Here is a 22,044-nt window from a genome sequence, read left to right on the forward strand (position 1 = left end):
GCCCTTTGTGTAATAAGTTACAGAAACTGTTAAACGCACCAACTTAAATAAAATACACTTACCGTTTGTGGTCCATAAACAACACCTTCTCCAGACAAAGGGGAAACTTCTCCATCTTTCAAGAATAATCTTTGTGCGAATCCGGCATTAAACTGATTGAGAAAGTTGTCCTCAGCAAGCTGTCCTCAGCAAAATTTGCTGCACATAGTTTTTACATGTGGATTATAATTTTCTGGAAGCGAGTTAAACATAAATTGTAACCATTAATCTCCAAGTACAGCATCCCTGGGAAGCCCAAACAAAGATGATTGGACTCCGAGATGAAAATAAGAGCGTTTCGATGACATGGCGACAAACACAGCTCTTCCTCTTCTCCGTCGGAGCGCAACAAGGCCACGCCCCCCTGTTTGTGAATTCATGTGGGTGGAGGTTAGTCAAAAAACTGTTTTAGTGATGTCATTACTGCAGGAACTAGAGGGATGTAGTCCAAACGGGTCGTTTTTTGTAGGCGAATTCTGTTAAATCAAATATCTCGCTTGGCATTGAACTTTGAGCTTTAGAATTTTACAGATATTATTTATACTCCAACAACAACATTACACACGAACTAAAGTTTAAAACATGGAATCACGAAGAAGGGGAACTTTAAAATCTCAATGCAGCTTGCATCTGTTGACTATCAGAAAAGAAAAAAATATGTACCAATGCGCCTGCTTATGTATTTTTTAATCGTTGCTCATCATATGTAAGATATTTTAATTGCCATTGAAAATGCAGGGTTTCAATTTGAAATGTAGGTTTCTGTTACGAAACCGCAATATGTATTTTGGGAGACACAACAAATGAATAAGGGAAAGAAATTACATTTTCAATATTCCTATGAAATCTTCGATATTGTTATGAAAATCTTGCCAATTATTTCTCTTTTCATTACATGTTGCCCCAAGAACACATTAATATGCAAATTAGAAGCTTTATATAAATACATTGTATATCATGGGAAAACCCTAAATGTGTATTTTACACTTGCATGAAGTGAAATGGTAGATCAAATTATCTTGTTTTATCTTTAATAACATAGTTGAGTATCATCGTTATACAAGGTATGCAATAAACAAATCCTGAAACCTAAAAATGTATTGATTAAATTGTTATTTATTTATTTATTTTAGTCTTGGTGTCTTCTACATAGGACAAAGCATAACATATTAATAAAATATCATTTTTAGTTATTTATTTATGCTCTAACAATGTACTCACATGGAGAAAATATTAAATTCACACAATTTTTTTTCTGGGTCTCAGGAAGTATTTGAAAGATGTTTTATATATATATATATATAATCCAGCTAATTTAAGTTAACTAACATACCATTTGGGAATTATGCATTAATGATAATAATAATAGATGCTTTGGGGATTCTGTAAAAAAAATTGTTTGTTTTTTATGACAAAATAATGTCATGTTTTTTTTTACAAGCAAATATAAAAAAAAATGTAAACTACATAATACATATTTTTATTAATATGCATATTTTTTATTTTACCCATTTATATTTTACAATTACATACAGTTTATGACGTTGTTGTTGTTTAGTTTTTTTACTTTTAAATGCTAATATGCCAATGTTGAATTATGTGCAATTAAAAATAAGAAGAGATTTATTGGGAATTGTAAAGAAAAATACTAATATATATATATATATATAATGTATGTATTTCATATAAATATTTCATATAAATAAATTTTAATCTGTAAAAAAAAGAAATACGAGGAAATTTTATGTCAGCAAATTAAAAGTTAAAACAACAATTCTCTCTCTCTCTCTCTCTCTCTCTCTCTCTCTCTCTCTCTCTCTATATATATATATATATATATATATATATATATTTTACATTTTTTATCTTTCATAATATTTTAACAGGTTAAAATGAATTTATATGAAAAAAATAGAATGTAAATATAATAAAATACTAAAATAGTATACACAAATATACTTTTATTCTTTTTTAAATATATCCTGAAATTAGATTTTTTATTTACTTTTAAATGAATACTAATATCACGCAAACGTTGCCTTGGAAATTCTGCTCTGATTAATAAGTGACCTACAAATATTATTTGATTAGTGTGTGATGTTATGCTGACCTCTAGTGTCCCGGAAATAAACCATAAAGTACTTGACCAGAACCAGACATATCATATTTTTAACATCTTATTTATTTAAAGAAGAAAATAAAAATTATATAAAAAAATGTAAATCATAACTCGACCTCATGTAGCAGTATTTTTAAACATTCATCTTTAACAATATACAGCAGTTTTCTTCAAGGCGAGGCTACACGTGTAGCCACGCCCCATACCTACTCTGATTGGTTCGATCGTCGGCATACATGAAATAATAAGAAATGTGTGTGTGGTTAGTGTAGAAAGAAGTATGTTGTTAAAAAAGATAAAAACTGTGCAGTTTTACAAAGCCCTCATAGACAGTAAAGAAAATTCAAACTCCATCCTACACCAACTATGCATCATGTAACGTGTACGTCTATGAAAGACGAGCGAACCAATCAGAGAACATTTGAGGCGGAGCGACACGTGTAGCCCCGCCTCCACGTCGTACTCGTGCCCCGGATGTTGATCGAACGCGTGCGCGTGAGAAGGTGCAGTCAGAGCCTATCATATTAGACATTCTCTGGTGCCGGTTTATTTTAACAGTCGTTAGTAGTTGTAAAGTCGCATAACAGCACTATGTCCATGGAAATCACATTCCTCGGGACCGGCTCGGCGTATCCGTCTCCCAGCCGCGGCGCGTCTGCGCTGGTTTTGAGGACTGAAGGGGAAAGTTGGCTGTTTGACTGTGGAGAGGGAACACAGACTCAGCTGATGAAGAGTTCACTTAAAGCGAGTGAGTCACTGATGCACGTCTGAGCTCGCGCTGATCAGTGCTTCGTGTTGTGTTTACATGCTGCATGCTCGTCCTCTACTCTGGGTCAAGCTAATGAATCTGGTGAAAATATCACAGTTCTGTGTTTCAAAATCAACGGAAACAAATAAGACATTTTTTTTTGCTTATGAGAAAAACTTTAGGCCCCTTTAGGGCCATCAGTTTATTTGTTAAATTAATTCATGACAATAATCACATTCTTCACTAATGGGGAAAAATCAATACTGCTATAAAAATCCAGTGTTTAAGATTTCTTGGTAGTATTTGTTGTACTACCTTTTAATTAGTTAATGAAAAAAAAACTCTCTATATAATATTTGTACCGATTTCTTTCATTTAAGCTGCTCTAAAAATAGTTTATAATTGTTTTAACTGATTCCAATGTGAATGTATGCTTCTATGGTGTGCTTATACGAAACAACAATTTTTTTGTTTTACAGATTTTTAAATGCATGCTTATATGAAGTAATGAAGTAATATTGTGAAATATTATTGCCATTTTAAAATAGTTGTTTTCTGTTTTAATATATATTAATATGTAATATATTCCTGTAACAAAAAGCTGTATTTTCAGCATCATTACTCCAGTGTTCAGTCACATGATCCTTCAGAAATCATTCTCATATGCTGATCTGCTGCATAAGAAACATATCTGATTATTATCAATGTTGGAAACAGATGCTGTCCATACTCCATATATTAATATTTTTTATGAATAGAAAATTGAAACTGAATATATGCACACACATGTAGTCTCATAGTTTCAACTTTCCCATGTTCCCTGTTCAGGCAAAATCACCAAAGTGTTCATATCTCACCTCCATGGTGATCATCTCTTTGGTCTCCCTGGTTTGCTGTGCACCATCAGTCTGAACTCTAACCCCCAGCCGGATCAGCCTCCCCCCTGCGTGGACATCTACGGCCCGTGTGGGTTAAGACACTTCCTGCGTGTGGCGTTAGAGCTGTCCAGCTCCCAGCTGCTCTTCCCGTATGCCGTGCACGAGCTGGAGCCGTCGGATGAGCAGTGTCCCGCGGAGGGCCGTCTCAGTCCTGCGCTGACCGCCAGCAGCGATACCCTTCACCCACAGGAGCGCCCCGGCAGAACCGTACGGCTGGACCCACACACAGACTGTTACCACCTCTTCCAGGAAAAACAGTTTGTGGTTAAAGCGTTCAAGCTCTACCACAGAGTCCCATCGTTCGGCTTCTCGGTGGAGGAGCGAGAGCGTCCAGGACGGTTAAACACTGACCTGCTGAAAGAACTAGGTAACCTGTTAAAGGCAAAAAGCTGGGTAATTTATTAAATATTATTGTTTTATTCTTTTTAATTGATTAATTTATAATTTAGCAGTTTTTTTTGTAATATACACCTATTACAGGTAATTTAGTATATTCTCTTTTTTTAAACTGGTTCACTATAATTATATAATTGTATTTTGGGATTCTATTATTTGCATTTTGTCTTTCTTTTTCTGTTACCAGCCTAGATTTCCAGAAAGCTGAAATGTGAATATTTTTTTTGATAAACGTCTCTACCTTTAATGTGTACAAAAAAAGGGGTTGCAAAGGGGTTGAAACATTTTCGGTAAATTTCTGGAAATCTTTCAAAAATCCCTGGAATATTCCAAAAAAATCCTGGAAAGTTTCAGAAATTTCCTGGTAATTTTTCACCTTTTTACAACCCTAACAAAAAATACCATGGTAAAACAATAGCTTGCTACAATATGTTACTTGAGTTACTTAATTATAGTTTCTTTGATAACTTTGAGATTTTTTTTTACTAAATCTGAATGTTGTTTGTTACTTTGACGTATCTTTTAAATATATTTTATTAAACCGTGCTAATTTAAGTTCTTTAAGCAGTTGATATCACTCATACTGAATTTATATGTTTCCTAAAAGTGTTAAATTGAATGGAATGAATGAATCCATACCAAATTAGGCCTACTGTATGAATTTAGTTATAAATGAAAGATCTAATCATTGGTTTTATTTTGAAAAAATAATTTACCAGTATATACAAGATATTGAATTCGTCCTTATGTATATTTATTGCAAGGAGAAGAATTGCCTGTATGTGTGTGTGTGAGTGTGTTTTTAATTAGTTTGTTTTATTTTTTAGGTAAGTCATCCTTGACTGTAAATCATATTTTTGAATGTCCTGCTTTAAATGATACTAGGGAATTTTACAAATGAAAGTACATTCATAGGCCTTTTTTTAAATCTTTTTTTTTTTTTTTTTTAATTTCTCCTTGGGAAAAAATAATAATAGATAACAAAAACAAAATTAATATATCAAATATTTTTATTTATCGCTTTGTAAAAAAAAAAAATATATATATATATATAATATATACAAACAATAGTTTTTTATTTATATGTATAATTAAATGTATTATTAAGACCGTTAAAACTTATTATTTTTGACTGCCATGAAGTGCTGTTATGGCGTAAAATGGTAAATATGATGTATTTCTCAGCAAAAGTAATATATTTAACAGTGTCGGCCCTGAATCCATTTTAGAAGTTTTTATCTACATTAAAAAATTTTATTTTTTTATTTTTTATTGATCCTTTATACTATTTCAGTTGTTTCTCACAATGAAAATAGCCAGTGATGTGTTAAAACGCCAACCAACTAACTATGTACAGTAGTACATCTGGCTGTACATTAAAAATATAATATCAGTAATTAAGCAGATATGTAACCACATTGATTGAACTGTAAGATTTAAAAATGTTGAATCTTTTAATGTTATCATGTGCAGGTTTGAAGCCGGGGCCTCTATACGGGTGTCTGAAGAACGGAGAGTCTGTGACTCTAGACAGTGGACGTGTATTGACCGCCAGCGAGGTGCTGGAGCCGCCGCTGAAGGGCCGTAAGGTGTGTGTGTTCGGGGACTGCAGCGCTCCGCTGGGGGACGGGTTTAAAAGGGCTTGTCAGGGGGCGGATGTGCTGGTGCACGAGGCCACGCTGGAGGACGGGCAGCAGGAGAAGGCTGTGGAACATGGGCACAGCACTCCCAGCATGGCTGCTGCGACGGCGCTCACATGTGGGGCGCAAACACTGGTTCTGCACCACTTCAGTCAACGCTACAAACCCCAAACACTGCTGCGAGACAGCGAAGATGACGATATAACTGAGCTCAAGAGACAGGCTGAGCTCGTGCTGCAGGGGTCAAACACGGAGGTCATCCTCGCTGAAGACTTTCTCACGCTGCCTGTTATGCTCAAGAAGAATTTGTCACAGTAGTATCTGTAAGAGTTATGTATGGATATGTTTTTCTAAGAACTGTGTTTTAACTTTAATAAAGTCTTTCCGTTTTATCATTATTCTAGAGTGTTTATTTATTTAGAGTAAATGTGTATCGATCGAGTGATCAGTCCCAGAGGAGGTGAGATTTTCACTTGTTTATTTACTGTTAATCATTTTATTTTCATAAACGGAGGCTGTTGGACCAGTGAACTGAGGTTGGGAAGTTTTATTTGTCCTGATTAATATCTAGTTATATGCATGAACCGTTTCAGTGTTCTGTGTGATGATGACTTTACCCTACAAGAGATCTCTAAATTATCAACATGATCAAAACTTTGCTGAAAAACCTGCTGCACTCAGTCTTCTAGATGCCTTGATTGCTTTGCTTGTTTAGGCTTTTTTTTTTTTTTTTTTTTTGGAAAGTAAACATTAATTGTAAAAATGTCCACCTTCTGTTTTTGATTCACGTTGTTTATTGATTAAGTAAACGGAAGAATAACTTTTTATATTGTTAGTAATATTCCAAGATGGACACTTGCTGGACTGATTCAAATAAGGTTTTTCTTTTTAGAAAAATCTGGTTAAGATGCGAGTATCAAATATGATCGTCAGGCTTTTGATGAACGTTTATTTGTTCATCTCTCAATCGTCATTGTATTGCATTGCATTATATGTTTAGAAACAAGATTTGAAAATAAAAATACAATACAAGACCTTATTGGTAGATATAGAGTGAAAAATTATATTTATATGCATTTAAAGTAGTCTGCTATACTATTGATATAAAGATCTCATTGAATAACATTGCACGCTACTTGAAATGTAAATCAATTACTGGCATCTTATTTTTAACCTTATAAATAACTGTGCCAAATTGCATGTTTTTGCTCAGTTCGAGCCTTTTACTCCATCTCTATCCCTTCTTTTGTTTAAGCTCCAACCTAGAACATACTACAAGGCCTATAAAACACATAGGCAGACTTTTTTATTTGCGTTTTGTCCGAAGTATGGGGTTCAGTTTTATTTTATTATTATTATTATTTAAATGTTATTTCATGTTGAGGCTTTAAAGGGGTTAATGGTAAGTAAAACATATAATTTATGTCATTAGCTGCACCAAGGAAAACTGTACTGACAATTTCTAGTCTAGGAGTGCCAGGTCTTGAATTAAATTCAGAAACTTACTGCATACTAACTACCAGGGGTGGTTCTAGGGTGAGTGGAGATCCGGGGCTTAGCCCAGAAAAATCCATGTATGTGACTTTTTATTTTAATGAATCAGAAATATTTACCTTGTTTAAAATATACAAAAACTAATTTAAAACATTTTATTTAAAGTATTGAGGAAAATACATTTGCTTTTTGCAAACAAAAATAAAGAATTGCAAAACAAATGAAAGAGTGCGAAAGCAATGATTTTGCAATAAATATTTTCCATGGTCATATCTATTAATTTATTTGCAACGCTGCTTTTATTTTGCGTGTCAGTCTAGTTTGAGCTTGCCATACCATTTTTCCTTTGCACTTCACTTTTCTGCACATTTCTCTCTATGGTTTCTCTTTGTGGAACTGTTTTGGCGTGGGGGCGGAGTCAATGGACGGGGGCGTGTACAACATGCCTCCATGGAAGTGACGTCATCGGCCCGAGACGCAGCTCACTGATCCAGGTCCTGTCATGATGAGCAGGGACTTTCGAGTGGGTAGTTTATTTTTATTCAGTAGCATTAAAAAATTCATGTTTTCGTTTTATTTACTTTATTAACAAATGTATGTATTAGCAGCGTTTGCTCAAGTTAAAGAAGTTGTTAACATGAACATCTGCTGTTTATTTCTCTGGATGTGCACACTTTTATAGCATGTGTATTGGGATCGCAAATCATTTGAGTCAGCTCTGGAGTTCGTAGCGGGTTCGCGAATCATTTGAGTCAGTTCGGGAGTTCGTAGCGGGTTGGCGAATCATTTGACTCAGTTCGGGAGTTCGTAGCGGGTTCGCGAATCATTTGACTCAGTTTGGGAGTTCGTAGCGGGTTCGCGAATCATTTGAGTCAGTTCGGGAGTTCGTAGCGGGATCGCGAATCATTTTAGTCAGTTCGTGAGTTTGGAGCGGGATCGCGAATCATTTGAGTCAATTTGGGGATCGCGAATCATTTGAATCAGTTCGGGAGTTCGTAGCGGGATCACGAATCATTTTAGTCAGTTCGTGAGTTCGTAGCGGGATCGCGAATCACTTGAGTCATCTGACTCCAGTTTGCAGTTGGAGCGGGATAGTGAATCATTTGAATCAATTTGGGGATCGCGAATCATTTGAATAAGTTCGGGAGTTCGTAGCGGGATCGCGAATCACTTGAGTCAGTTTGGGGATCGCAAATCATTTGAAGCAGTTCGGGAGTTCGTAGCGGGATCACGAATCATTTTAGTCAGTTCGTGAGTTCGTAGAGGGATCGCGAATCACTTGAGTCATCTGACTCCAGTTTGCAGTTGGAGCGGGATAGTGAATCATTTGAGTCAATTTGGGGATCGCGAATCATTTGAATAAGTTCGGGAGTTCGTAGCGGGATCGCGAATCACTTGAGTCAGTTTGGGGATCGCAAATCATTTGAAGCAGTTCGGGAGTTCGTAGCGGGATCGTGAATTATTTGAGTCAGTTTGGGGATCGCAAATCATTTGAAGCAGTTCGGGAGTTCGTAGCGGGATCGCGAATCATTTGAGTCATCTGACTGCAGTTTCGGAGTTGGAGCTGGATCGCAAATCATTTGAATCAGCTCTGGATTTCCTAGCGGGTTCATGAATCATTAGAGTCAGTTCGGGAGTTCAAAGCGGGTTCGCAAATCATAGCTGTAAATGGATAGGCATTTTTAACTAATTTAGTAGCTAGTTATAATTACGTTTTCCACGCTTGTTTAGGTGTGAAATGTGAACTCATATTTTTTGTTTTAATGATGTGCCTTTTAACAGTATCAAGTATATTCAAAAACTAAACAAATCGTGCCTAAAAAGTGCATGCATCTAGGCTAATGTAAAGTTACATGATGAAGTCATACTAGTGCGCGTGTGCATTTTGAGTGCATTCTTTCACTGCATTATTCGGTGTATTCGAATGCATTTATGAATGCATGTGAATGATCACAAAATTCAAGATATGAACTTTGTGCCAAAAGGGTTCTTTCTTGTCATTATAGAACCTTTTTAGCATAAAAGGTTATTTGGAGTTGAGTAAAGAACCCTATGGTTCTATATAGAACTCCATTGATCCCTTTCTTCTAACAGTTTGTTGTCATAACTACTATTTATTTAAAAATAATGTGAAACAGTAATACAGTATGCAGTGTATAACAAAACTTCAAACAATTCTGTGCCACTTGTTGCATAACTTAGCCGGATCAAAAACCGAGTTAAGATTATTTCATCAAATCTATTCATCCAAATGGAAATAAATTCAAACAGCTTGCACTGTGGGTTACTGCAGTGTGTAAATATAGCAAGTCTTCCAGAAATTCTGTGCATACAATTAGGTGTAGTACAGCCTACTATTGTGAGCACAGCGCTGTTGGTATTCTCGTTTTAGTGTATAACATATTTAGCCTGTGATTTTCACCTGCTGTTTTACTCTGTTGCAGTTTTCAGTCATGAACCTAGAACAGCATCTATGTGGGCGGGGCGTATTTACGCTCCAGGTGACGTCACCGCGCTCACGTAGAGACGGTCTCGGTGTATTGTCGCCATGAATCGTAAGTGTTTCTGTTGGTATTTTCTCATTTTATTTTTAATATTTCCACTTAATACTTAGCTCTAGCACTAGAGTAGGCATTTGATCTGCCCGTTCCACACATATATATAAGGAGTATCTGTTAGCCGGCCAGCTCGTTAGGTCCTAGTGAGATCAGTCGCATTGTCACAGACTGGACTGCGATTTATTATCATCTCGTTCACAGATTTAATTGCTATAATAATTAACTGTAATTATGTGCTTTTGATTAATTTATAGTTTAATAGACTCCATTGGAATCATATATGTTTCCATCATAGCGGTTTTAGATGTTAATTAATCTGATAAACCAATAATTCTGCATAAATATGAGCACTGCTGTGTTTAATCAGAAGTAATAATATGTGGGATGTAAATACTCAATTAGTAAATGTTTCACTATTATTGAACATAATCTACTTGATTGTCTTTGTTTTAGATTGATGCTTTCTATCTATCTATCTATCTATCTATCTATCTATCTATCTATCTATCTATCTATCTATCTATCTATCTATCTATCTATCTATCTAAGATCACGTGACTCTGAAGACTGGAGTAATGATGCTGAAAATACAGCTTTGATCACAGGAATAAATTACTTTTTAAAATATATTAAAATAGAAAACCAGTATTTTAAATGGTAATAATATTTTATAATATTGCTGTTTTATTTCTGTATTTTTGGATAAATAAATACAGCCATGATGAAAGAAGAGACTCCTTTAAAACACGAATAAAATCTGTATATATATATCTTATATATATATATATATATATATATATATATATATATATATATCTTATATATATATATATATATATATATATATATATATATATATATATCTTTTTGTCTGATTGAATTCAATGCAACATGCTTTATAGGCATGTCAAATAATTGTATGTTTGTTTTCTAAATGCAAAATATTGTACATTAAGTCATGCTCTGTGTTCTTAGGCTGGTGTGGAGCACATCTCGACATCAAGGAGTGAAGACAGACGTGTTGAAGGACGTGGGTTTGTTTATTCTCACCTCTGGTTGTGTTATTCCAGCAGTATGTCTGTCTCCAGCACACCCACCAGTAATGATGCCTGTCTGAGCATCGTCCACAGTCTCATGTGCCATCGACAGGGAGGAGAGAGCGAGTCCTTCTCCAAACGAGCCATAGAGAGCTTGGTGAAGAAGCTGAAGGAGAAGAAGGATGAGTTAGACTCTCTGATCACAGCCATCACTACAAACGGGGCTCATCCCAGTAAATGTGTGACTATACAACGCACGCTAGACGGCAGACTGCAGGTCTGGTTGATTATTAAAATGGACAAGGAATAGTAGTTATAGTAGATACTCACCCTCAGGCCATCCAAGATGTTTTCTCATCACAGATTTGGAGAAATTTAGCATTACTCTACATCACTGTCTCGCCAATGGATGCACTGCAGTGAATGGGTGCCGTCAGAATAAGAGTCCAAACAGCTGATGAAAACATCAACATGTAATCCAAACCACTCCAGTCCATCGGTTAATGACTAGTAATGCCAAAAGCTGCATGTTTGTAAGAAACAAATCCATCTTTTAGTCGCTTTTGACTAAAATAGTCCATAATAACATTTATCTCAGTTAAAAAGTCAATCCCCTGTTGTCCTTTCACAATAAAATCCACAAACATATTTGTTTAAAACTGCTTTGGACTGTATTCACTTGTAAACACACTTGATTGGTGCGTATTCCTCTTCCTCCTCTTTCTTACAAACGCCCAGCTTTTGGCTTCACAAGACGTTAACTGATGGAGTGGAGTGGTGTGGATTATCATGATGTTTTTATCAGCTATTTGGACTCTGATTCTGACGGCACCCATTCACTGAAGAGGATCCATTGGTGAGCAAGTGATGCAATGCTACATTTCTCCAAATCTGTTCTGATGAAGAAACAAACTCATCTATATCTAAGATAATCTGAGGGTGAGTAAAGTTTCAGCAAATGTAAATTTTTGGGTGAATTATCCGTTTATCTATAAATGGAAGTTACTCTGGAATGAAATTGTGTTCTGTGTTTTATCATCCGTGTGCACAGTTCTGCTGTGATGATGTGTAGATCGATGCATCTCATTTGTTTCTCAGGTGGCCGGTCGTAAAGGATTTCCTCATGTTATATACACACGGCTGTGGCGATGGCCGGACCTGCACAAGAACGAGCTGAAACATGTGAAGTACTGCCAGTTTGCCTTCGACCTGAAATGCGACAGCGTGTGTGTGAACCCGTACCACTACGAGAGGGTCGTGTCTCCAAGCATCGGTGGATTGTCTTCTGTTGAACATTCCTGTCAAAGCTCTCTTACTATGTAGAATAATGCTTATTCACGTGATCTCTCTCCGTCTTTCCATTTTCAGATCTGTCGGTTCTGACTCTGGGCGGCCCAGGTGAGGGTGCTCTCACTTCATTTCATTTTTAATGATCAGTACTTATATTTACATTAGTTATATTTAATAAAAAATTAATTTGTATGGACCGTACAATTATGTTAAACTGCGTTATTGACTCAAGACACATGCTACCTTTCAAAAGTTTGGGGACAGACTTTGCATTAAACTGATCTGATGGCATTAACTACATTTATAATGTTTACAAAAAGTGATATTTCAAAAGATTTAGAACTTTTTTTTTTTTTTATACTTTGTAGTCATCAATAAATCCTGAAAAAATGATTATGGTTTATTTTAAAATGATAAAAGGATATTATAATATAAAAAAGCATGTTTCTTGAGCAGCAAATCAGCATATTAAAATTATTTCTGAAGGATCATGTGACACTGAAGACTTTGCATCACAGAAATAGCATTTTAAAACATATTCAAATGTAAAAATTTTGTTTTAAATGAAAAATTGGATTGCACAGTATTACTTTTTTTCTGTGTTTTTGGTCAAATAAATGCAGCCTTGGTGAGGATTGGTGACTTTCAAAAATATTAATAAAATCTTACAGACCCCAATCTCTCCCATATCACTCTCTGATATTATTTATTTAAGCATTTAGCAGACGCTTTTATCCAAAGCGACTTACAGTGCATTCAGACTAACATTTTTAACCTAACATAAAAATATCACTCTTTGAACTCAAATCAACATTTCATGTCCTTTAATTTAATTTATTTGCTAATTAGGCATAAAATAAGCAGGACTTCATGTCGTCTAGCGGAATTTATCGTGGGATAATGATGGAATAACTATGTGATCCACTGCAGATTGGTGAGTAAGTCATTTAGCGTGTGTAAGTGTAGGTCCGAGTGTAGATCCGCTGGTGAAGGATGAGTTCGATGCTCAGCCGTCTCATTCTGCTGCTGATGGAGGTCACAGTATTCAAACCATCCAGCACACAACCTCTTCCTCTGCCCCGCCCGACGCTTTCAACAGCCCCGCCCTCCTGCCGCCAGTCGACTCCACAAGCTCCGCCTCCACTTCTGCGTTCACCAGTATGGCTGCAGGTCCAGCCAGTAAGTCAGTATTTCTTCTGTTTGTTCAACCAGCAGGACAGAATGCATCGCCTTTTTACTTCATGCATTCTGTCCTTCATGCATTCTGTCTTGTGGCTGTAGCCCATCAGTCAAATGAACATTTTCCTGATACCTGATGATCTTATGTAGATCTGAGAGTGTATGAAATCGGCATGTTTTCCTCCTTCAGATGCCCCCAGCTCATGGCCCAGAGGAAGCAGTTTTCCTCCCAGCATCCCTCAGCAGAACGGCCACCTGCAGCACCATCCTCCTCTTCCTCATACGGGCCAGTACTGTGAGTCACTAGATCTACCCCCTAACTACTATGTTTTAGTCTCATCATTAAATGTTTCTCTTTGTCTGTCTGGGTCAGGGTCCGTGCATAATGAGCTGGCGTTGCAGCCGCCCATATCCACTCATCCAGGTGAGGAATAACACACACTGCGCCTTTTGTTTAGTTTAAGTTGAAACACTAAAAATAAAATAAAAAATCTAATTGTAATAATTATATATATATATATATATATATATATATATATATATATATATATATATATATATATATATATATATATATATATATACATATATATAAATTAATTATAATTTTTAAGCTGTCATGCAACCTTAAATGGGGGAAAAAAATTATATATATATCTGAATAGAGATCAGCATATATGTGTATGTGTATATATCAGCATATATGTGTGTGTGTGTGTGTGTGTGTATGAAGAAAAAAAGACAAAAGATAGTAAAAACTGAAAATCTATCAAGTTAATTCAAAACAGAATACTAAAATGACACTGGTGCCTTATCATAAAAATGCCAAAGATGTGTGGATCATACATTATTTCTGGTAAATTTAGTATTTGTAGTATGCAGTATGCATGAATAAAAAGTATGTATCCGCAGAGGCTTTTAGCTATTATTACCCACAACCCCTTGCAGTACAGAAGAGGTTGAGTTCATTTTACCAGTACACCATCACCTTAACATGTACTGCAGTATCAATATCTTATTGTGTTTTTACATACAGCAATCTATATTCTTACCCATCATCAGTGAAGCACATTTTTTTAGTGCATCAGAGAAGGAATCAAAATATTTTAAATATGCGTATTTCAGAATCCATATTAAAATCCTGTGATGTAAGGGTTAAAAATGCTTATTGATGTGTAACTGCACGGTTTCTCTCTGGTTTCTGCTCAGCTCCAGATTACTGGTGCTCGATTGCGTACTTTGAGATGGACATCCAGGTGGGCGAGGCGTTTAAGGTGCTGTTTAACTGTCCCGCGGTGACGGTGGATGGTTATGTTGACCCGTCAGGTGGAGATCGCTTCTGTCTCGGTCAGCTGAGTAACGTACATCGCACAGAGGCCATCGAGAGAGCCAGGTATGGTGACCGAATCATCACTGGAAACCTAACACTGCTAGTATTAGGATTACTATTTTTTTTCATATTTTGGTTGAGATTTTATTTTTATATTTTGTTATCATTTTAAAGTTGCAGTCATTTTGATATGTATTTTTGTCATTTGTATTAGTTTTAGAATTTTTGAGGGTTTATTAAATTTCAGTTAAATATTATTTTATTTCAAGTAACAAAGATGTTTCTTTTTTTATTTTATTTTTTTATTTAGAATATTAATAATGAATATTAAGCCATATTTGTTTACAAAGTATTAAATTTGTATTTAATTTAAATTAGTATTATTTAGTATTATATTATTTAGTTATGAAATAATAAATATAATACTTGCCCACACATCACTTCACTTCGTCACTTATATTGTGAATGAAATTTTTTTTTTCTTCTTCTGTTTACAATTTTAGTTAAAGATTTTAGTAATTTTGTCATTTTTATTAATATCATTAATATGTTATATAATTTTTATTAATTTTATGTCCGTTATTTTAGGGCATCAAGTTAGACTAGATGAAATGCGAGTTTATTAGTCTGTCCCAAATTTCACTGCAACATAAACAGTGAATAGATGAAATAAAAAATAAAATATAACTTTAACACTGTATTATCAGTGCTATTTTAATATCACTTTGATATTAAAGTTTTTATTAATATTTAGAATTTTGTATTTTCTGTTTTCAAGTTTTATTTATTTTTTCCTTTTTACTATTTTCCAATGTCTTTTTTTATGTTTTATTACATTTCAGTTAAATATTATTTTATTTCAAGTAAAAAAAGTTATATTTAATTTTTTACATTTTTTTACTATTAATAATAAATAATAAGTCATATTTGTTTCAAAATAAAAATATTTAATTATTATTAAAACAATTTATGGTCTTAGTTTAAGAAGACTAACAACACTGGTGTAATTATAAAAAATAATTAAGTTTATAATTTAATGTTATTAACAATAAATAATACATTTTAAATTGTATTGTTTGTTTACTATCAGAATAGTAGTAATACTAAATCATTAATAATGTGAAATCTGACTAGTTAACAATCAGAATATTAATAAGTAATAATAAGGCTTGTTTGTTTGTTTGTTGTGTGGTTGTAGTTTGTGTAATAACGACAGCACTGCATGACAAGACTCTAAGCCTCATGTCTCTTCTCTCCAGTGAGTGCAGCTCTCTCTGTTCTCTGTCCTGCAGGCTTCACATCGGTAAAGGTGTTCAGCTGGAGTGTAAAGGCGAGGGTGACGTGTGGGTGCACTGTCTCAGTGACCACGCTGTGTTTGTCCAGAGCTATTATCTGGACCGCGAGGCTGGACGAGCTCCGGGTGACGCCGTCCACAAGATTTACCCCAGCGCCTACATCAAGGTAACACAAGCGTCCGCTCCACCCGGTACGATTATTAGGACCTTCTTGGACAAATGAGTGATATTCTTTCGAAGTACAATGGAAATACTATGGTATGTGTGTATAAAGTGTGAGGAAGTCGTTAAACTATTATTATGTCACACTACTAGTAGTCTACTAACAAAATCATTTAAGATATTTAAGGTGGCAGTGTCTTTTTAACAGCAAAAATAGAACGATTCAGTCATATTATTTACGTTTAGAATAAAAATGTTACTAATGTTCCATAATAAATATTAAATCATATTGTTTGTTTATAATCTGAAAATATCAATAACATTAAATAATAAGTAGAAGAAATCCTATTTGTGTTTACAATCTGAATAATAGTAATATTAAATCATCATTTGTTTTCAGCCAAAATATTATTAATTAAATATTAATACTATTTTGGTTGAAAACAAAAACGATTTATTATGATGTAATAATTAGTCATATTAAATTGTATGTATGTGCACCAGGAAACTATTAATAATATTAATAAAATATTACTAGATCATGATCTGTATTTACAATCAGAATATTTGAAATATTTAATCGTACCTAGTTTTTTTTTTCTGTTTCCGGACTTCAGTGTTTATCTCGCCTAAGAACAATAAGGATCTTAGTTAATGTGACCGCAGTAAACTTGCTGAAACATTTACACTAAATGCAACTAATAAAATTAGAAAAATTCAAAACCTAGTCAACTGCAGCAATTATCAAATGATTTTGCTTTGATTCTGTGTGTATGGGCATCAGAATTAGTTTATACTGGTGATGTACTGCTGTTTTGTGGTGTTTGTGCTGCATCAGTGCGGTGTAACAAGTGTGCATCCTAACAGTGTCTTTACGAGGCTTGGACCATCATTAAAAGTAGAGAGTGGCAGCAGGAGCAGGTCCTCTCTGCTCTGCGTGTGTGACGTCTGTGTGTGTGTGTGTGTGTGTGCAGGTGTTTGATCTGCGGCAGTGTCATCGGCAGATGCAGCAGCAGGCGGCCACGGCTCAGGCTGCAGCAGCTGCGCAGGCGGCTGCGGTGGCGGGAAACATCCCGGGCCCGGGTTCGGTGGGAGGCATCGCCCCTGCTATCAGTGAGTCTTAGTCACTTTCAGCTATACAAGTGTAGATCCGTTTTCTGTCATGATTAATGAAGCCCAGTCACAGAGCAGCGGTTCCTGTGGCGATCACGGCTGGTCATTGAAATAGTGGAATAATCCATGAACCATGTTTTTTGTTGTTGTTGTTTTTAAGTGGTGGAACCAAATGATATTTGTGCTGTTCTGTTCCGTTAATGTTTTTTTTATTTTTATTTTTATTATAATCACTTTTTTTTTTATACTGGAACTATGTGTAATGATTTTCATGACGTTCAGTTCTGTTAGTGTAATATAAATAATAATAATAATAATAATAATAATAATAAAAGATAAAATAAAAACCAAATGATTTTCAGGATGTTCAAATTCTATATGGATTTTTTTTTAATAAAAAATAAAATAATAAATACTGGAACCAAATGATTTTCAGGATGTTCTGATCGTATAAGGATTTTTTTATAAAAAAAATTAAATAAATAAATAATAATAATAATAATAATAAAATACTGGATCCAGGTGATTATCAGGATGTTTGGATCCTATAAGGATTTTTTATTTAAAAATAAAATATGTTTGGTTCTGTTAAGGTTTTTTTTTTTTTTTTATAGTACTATAATCAAATTATTTTCATGACATTCGTTTCTGTTAACAGTTCTTTACAAAAAATAAATAAAAATAATAATAATAATAAATAATCAAACCAAATGATTTCATGACATTCTTATTCAAATATTCAATACAAATCATTTTTATAAATTTCTGTTTAGATTTCTTTAAAATAACAACAATAATAATAATAATAATAATAAATACTGTAACCAAATGATTTTCATGACATTCGGTTTTGTTCATTTTTTTTTTGGTAAGTTTACAATAAGGTTACATTAGTTAATTTATTAAGTAATGTGAACAATACATTTATTACAGTATTTTTTCATCTTTTTGTCATTCATTGTTTGTTCATGTTGATTCACAGTGCATTAACTAATGCTAACAAGCACAACTTTTGATTTCAATAAAGCATTAGTTAACGTTGAAAATTAACATTAAGATTAATAATTGCTGTAGAAGTATTGTTCATGCTTAGTTCACGTTATCTAAAGTACTTAACCAATGCTAACTAAAGACCTTATTGTATCCATTTTTTATTTTTTATGCTTGTATGAATGATTGATTGATGTTCAGTTCTGGTAAGTGTTCTTGAACTCCTGCTGATGCAGTCAAAACCGAGTCCTGAAATAGTAGAGCAGTGTTTGCTGGGTTTAGTAGTGATCCGTCTGCCTGTCCTCAGGTCTGTCTGCTGCGGCAGGCATCGGTGTGGACGACCTGCGGCGTCTCTGTATCCTGCGCATGAGTTTCGTCAAGGGCTGGGGTCCCGATTACCCTCGCCAGAGCATCAAGGAGACCCCGTGCTGGATTGAAATTCATCTGCACCGCGCTCTGCAGCTCTTGGACGAGGTTCTGCACACCATGCCTGTAGCCGACCCGCAACCTCTGGACTGATGCTCCAACATCAAACCTTCAACCTTATTACATGACTGACCTCTGACCTCAGCCATGAACCTCAGCAGAGTATGATTTTTTTTTTTTTACGCCATCTGGCAACACGTTAGAGAACCAGCAATACTATAAAACAACATGAACTTTGATCGATCCAACAGGACTGTTCGTCAAAACACCGTAAAATCATCTTTTTTTTTTTAACAAGACCTTCACTTTTGATGTTCAAAGAGGAAATGACCTCATATTGCATTTAATCCAGTTTACAGTGGCCACATACAACAAAGAAAAACTTGAATGCATCAGTTTTAGGACTAGTTTACTAAGAATTACTCACTTATCTCTCATTGTAGTTTGTAAAACCATTTTCTTGTAAATCATGACATTGAATTGAAAGGTTTTATGAACTCTGTAGACAAAAATTCTAAATTATGTGAATTGTTGCATTCATTAACGATTATGAGGGGGGAAATTATGTAAATGATTGCATTAAGTTAAATGCAGTTCATTTATGTAACAATGGTTTTATGACTAAAGGATCATGGCATTTGCATTCATTTGAACGTAGAATATCGTTTGAAATTTTAGAAATTTTAGAAGTTTCTTGAGCAGCAAATCAGCATATTATGATGATTTCTGAAGGATCATGTGACTGAAGACTGGAGTAAAGATGATTTGAACTTTGATCACAGGAATAAATTACTTGAAATGTATTCAAAAATAAAACAGGTATTTTAAATTCTAAAAATATTTCACAATATTACTGTTCTTAGTGTAAATATAGTCTTCGTAAGGCGAAGAGACTAAAACCGATCTAAAACTTTTGAACAGTAGTGTAAGTTTATTCCAATTGAATGCAATAATTTACATAATTTTATAAAACAAGCTGAATAAGTATTTACAAAAATTCAGTATTTATTTCATTTGTATCGATTTGAACGCAACAGTTCTTGTTAATATGGTTTCACAAACTAAAACTTCACCCAGATATTTGTTCAGCTTCTGTTTTATGATGATTCATAAAAAACATTTTTCTGTAAATTATTGCATTGAATTGTATTCTGTTTATGTTTCATGAATGAGATCGTTCTCATAGTTACAGAAGTTATACAGAAATTTGGGTTCATGTAAATTGTTGTATTTAAGAAGTTCAACAAGTTGTATAAGTAAATCCTATTCGATTCAATGTGACAGCTACACTAAAAATAGTTTCACAAACCATTCTTTATGTAGTTTATGTAGCACATAATTCTTGTATTTCTGCTATTTATGTGTGTGTGTGTGTGTGTGTGTTTGTGTGCATATTTATACACACACAATTAACAGAAATAAGAAACAAACTATTTTCATATTTAATTTAATTTCGTATTCAGAAATGGCTTTTTATGATGAGTTCGCAGTTTGTTTTTGATGAATGAGGCATGTGGGACAGTAGCTTAATAGGATTCAAGAAAACTCCGTCACTTCCTAATGTTTGTAGCGAGTATGTGGCCAGAATATTGTCCTTTGTGTGTGTTCATATTTTTATTTAGTATTTTTTATAACTTTAATAACTCGTTTATATCAAGCACTTGGTTACTTTATATCACCTGTAAAGATTTTCACTAAACTTTCCCTGGAAGGGCTCCGTCTCAAACTGAGTGCAGTCAGGATCAGGATTGAGATGCAGCCAAGTGCATTTAGTCTTTGATATAAAACTTTGCCTCCATTTAGCCCAGGTGGGTTAGATATGGTTCATACTGATTATTTTCTTGTACTAACCAGTTTTGTCTTCTCATTGTATGTGCATTTGTATCTTTTCTTCTTAGTGTTGCATGTTGGGATGGAGACGGAACAACGTGTGATAATCGAACTAATTTAAGAAGCAACAGTATTGAATATGAAGGCTTGTTCAGAATGGCATGCTAGTATTTTTGCAGCATGCAGTATTGTTCATAGCACATATATGATCATATTGCACAATGCATATTGCTCGATTTGATGGTGTGACTAAACTAGAGTAATACACATACATAAACAGTAATGCTGAAGCAATATGAGGCACATTTTTTTCAATCTTGATTTAGTTTTTGATCAGAAGTTCAAAAGTTGAAGATGTTATTACAGTAAAATCAGATTACAGATGCAAAACAAGTGGATTCTGGATGCCACTTGCTGAATTAAACATGCAACTTGAGACATTGTCAATTACAAATGATTCCACGTTTAAAAACACAGTATATACTGTGTAGTACACTAGTATTTTATTCTGAACACAACCTGTGTGTCAACCGGAGAGAAACGGCTGAATGAGCGACTAGTTGAGCAGGTTGTTCAGGCTTCTGGTGTGTTTCTTCACTTATTAGTGCTTTTCTGTTCAGAATGACTTTATCTGATCGACAGCAGACTGAAATCACTATTTGACTGAAACATGGTAGATATGAGAATACAGTAATATTGCATTATTAATGTCATTTAACAATGCAAATATTCTCTCTGGAACTATTTAATGTGTCAATATGGTTAGTACTTTTGTAATGTTTGGTTATTATATAAAATTGCATCAGTGTTTTTTGTCTAAAATCAGAGACTGTCATGATGCTGAAAATGTAGCACAATAAAATAGTTTGCATTAAAATGCAACAGCTTCCACTGCACTGAAACCTTGTATTTTAGCTGAAACTGGGGTTATCGTAAGGGAGAACTATATTACCAATCTTTGCATTTTTCATTACTTTCATCAAATATTTTATTTCTTAGGTTCATTCTTGCTACAACGTATCTGCTTGATCTTGCAACGCTAAAGTATGGATGAAGATAGTTGAAAGTAAAACCCAAATCACACAAACACTAAGCACAGTTTTTTTTAAATGAAACAATTTATTAAGGAACTTTTAATATCAGAAAAATAAAAATCTTGATTCTTTTTTACAGCAAATATATAATATCAGTGCTCTGGCCACAGGACAGCGAGGCCATTTATCATAAAATATATTTTAAACTTTAAGAATTCAACTTATATGACTTCATGTCCCTGCATAAATGTATATACATAATAAAAGAACAGTTGAATTATAAAATACAGAAACATAGTTGCAGTGTGATGGTAAAAGAAAATCCCTCCGATGAACATAAAATTCCTAGTCATGTTCAACATAGGACTTTAATTTTGTTCATAATGTGGTAGTATTGATACCTAATGCAGTGTATATATCTATATC

The 22,044-nt window shown here is 34.3% G+C and overlaps 2 protein-coding genes across 3 annotated transcripts; both read left to right on the plus strand.

Annotated features, from left to right (window-relative positions):
- The first annotated feature begins 2,619 nt into the window (after positions 1-2,619).
- On the plus strand, positions 2,620-6,278 carry LOC113073732 (zinc phosphodiesterase ELAC protein 1). Its single transcript, XM_026246512.1, has 3 exons — positions 2,620-2,906; positions 3,735-4,211; positions 5,714-6,278. The coding sequence occupies exons 1-3, from the start codon at positions 2,750-2,752 to the stop codon at positions 6,196-6,198; spliced, it is 1,119 nt and encodes a 372-aa protein (XP_026102297.1). The 5' UTR covers positions 2,620-2,749; the 3' UTR covers positions 6,199-6,278.
- Positions 6,279-7,850: 1,572 nt separating this feature from the next.
- On the plus strand, positions 7,851-21,556 carry smad4b (SMAD family member 4b). 2 transcript variants are annotated; one of them, XM_026246513.1, is made up of 12 exons: positions 7,851-7,897; positions 9,819-9,929; positions 10,908-11,246; positions 12,068-12,242; positions 12,338-12,367; positions 13,226-13,438; positions 13,629-13,733; positions 13,812-13,862; positions 14,648-14,831; positions 16,061-16,229; positions 17,200-17,338; positions 18,636-21,556. In XM_026246513.1, the coding sequence occupies exons 3-12, from the start codon at positions 11,007-11,009 to the stop codon at positions 18,845-18,847; spliced, it is 1,518 nt and encodes a 505-aa protein (XP_026102298.1). In that variant the 5' UTR covers positions 7,851-7,897; positions 9,819-9,929; positions 10,908-11,006; the 3' UTR covers positions 18,848-21,556. The 2 variants fall into 2 exon arrangements, with proteins under 2 accessions (XP_026102298.1, XP_026102300.1); XM_026246515.1 differs by lacking the exon at positions 7,851-7,897 and having other exon boundaries at positions 9,800-9,929.
- The last annotated feature ends 488 nt before the right edge of the window (positions 21,557-22,044 follow it).

Source organism: Carassius auratus, chromosome 5, assembly GCF_003368295.1.
Source record: "Carassius auratus strain Wakin chromosome 5, ASM336829v1, whole genome shotgun sequence".
Lineage (NCBI taxonomy): Eukaryota > Metazoa > Chordata > Actinopteri > Cypriniformes > Cyprinidae > Carassius > Carassius auratus.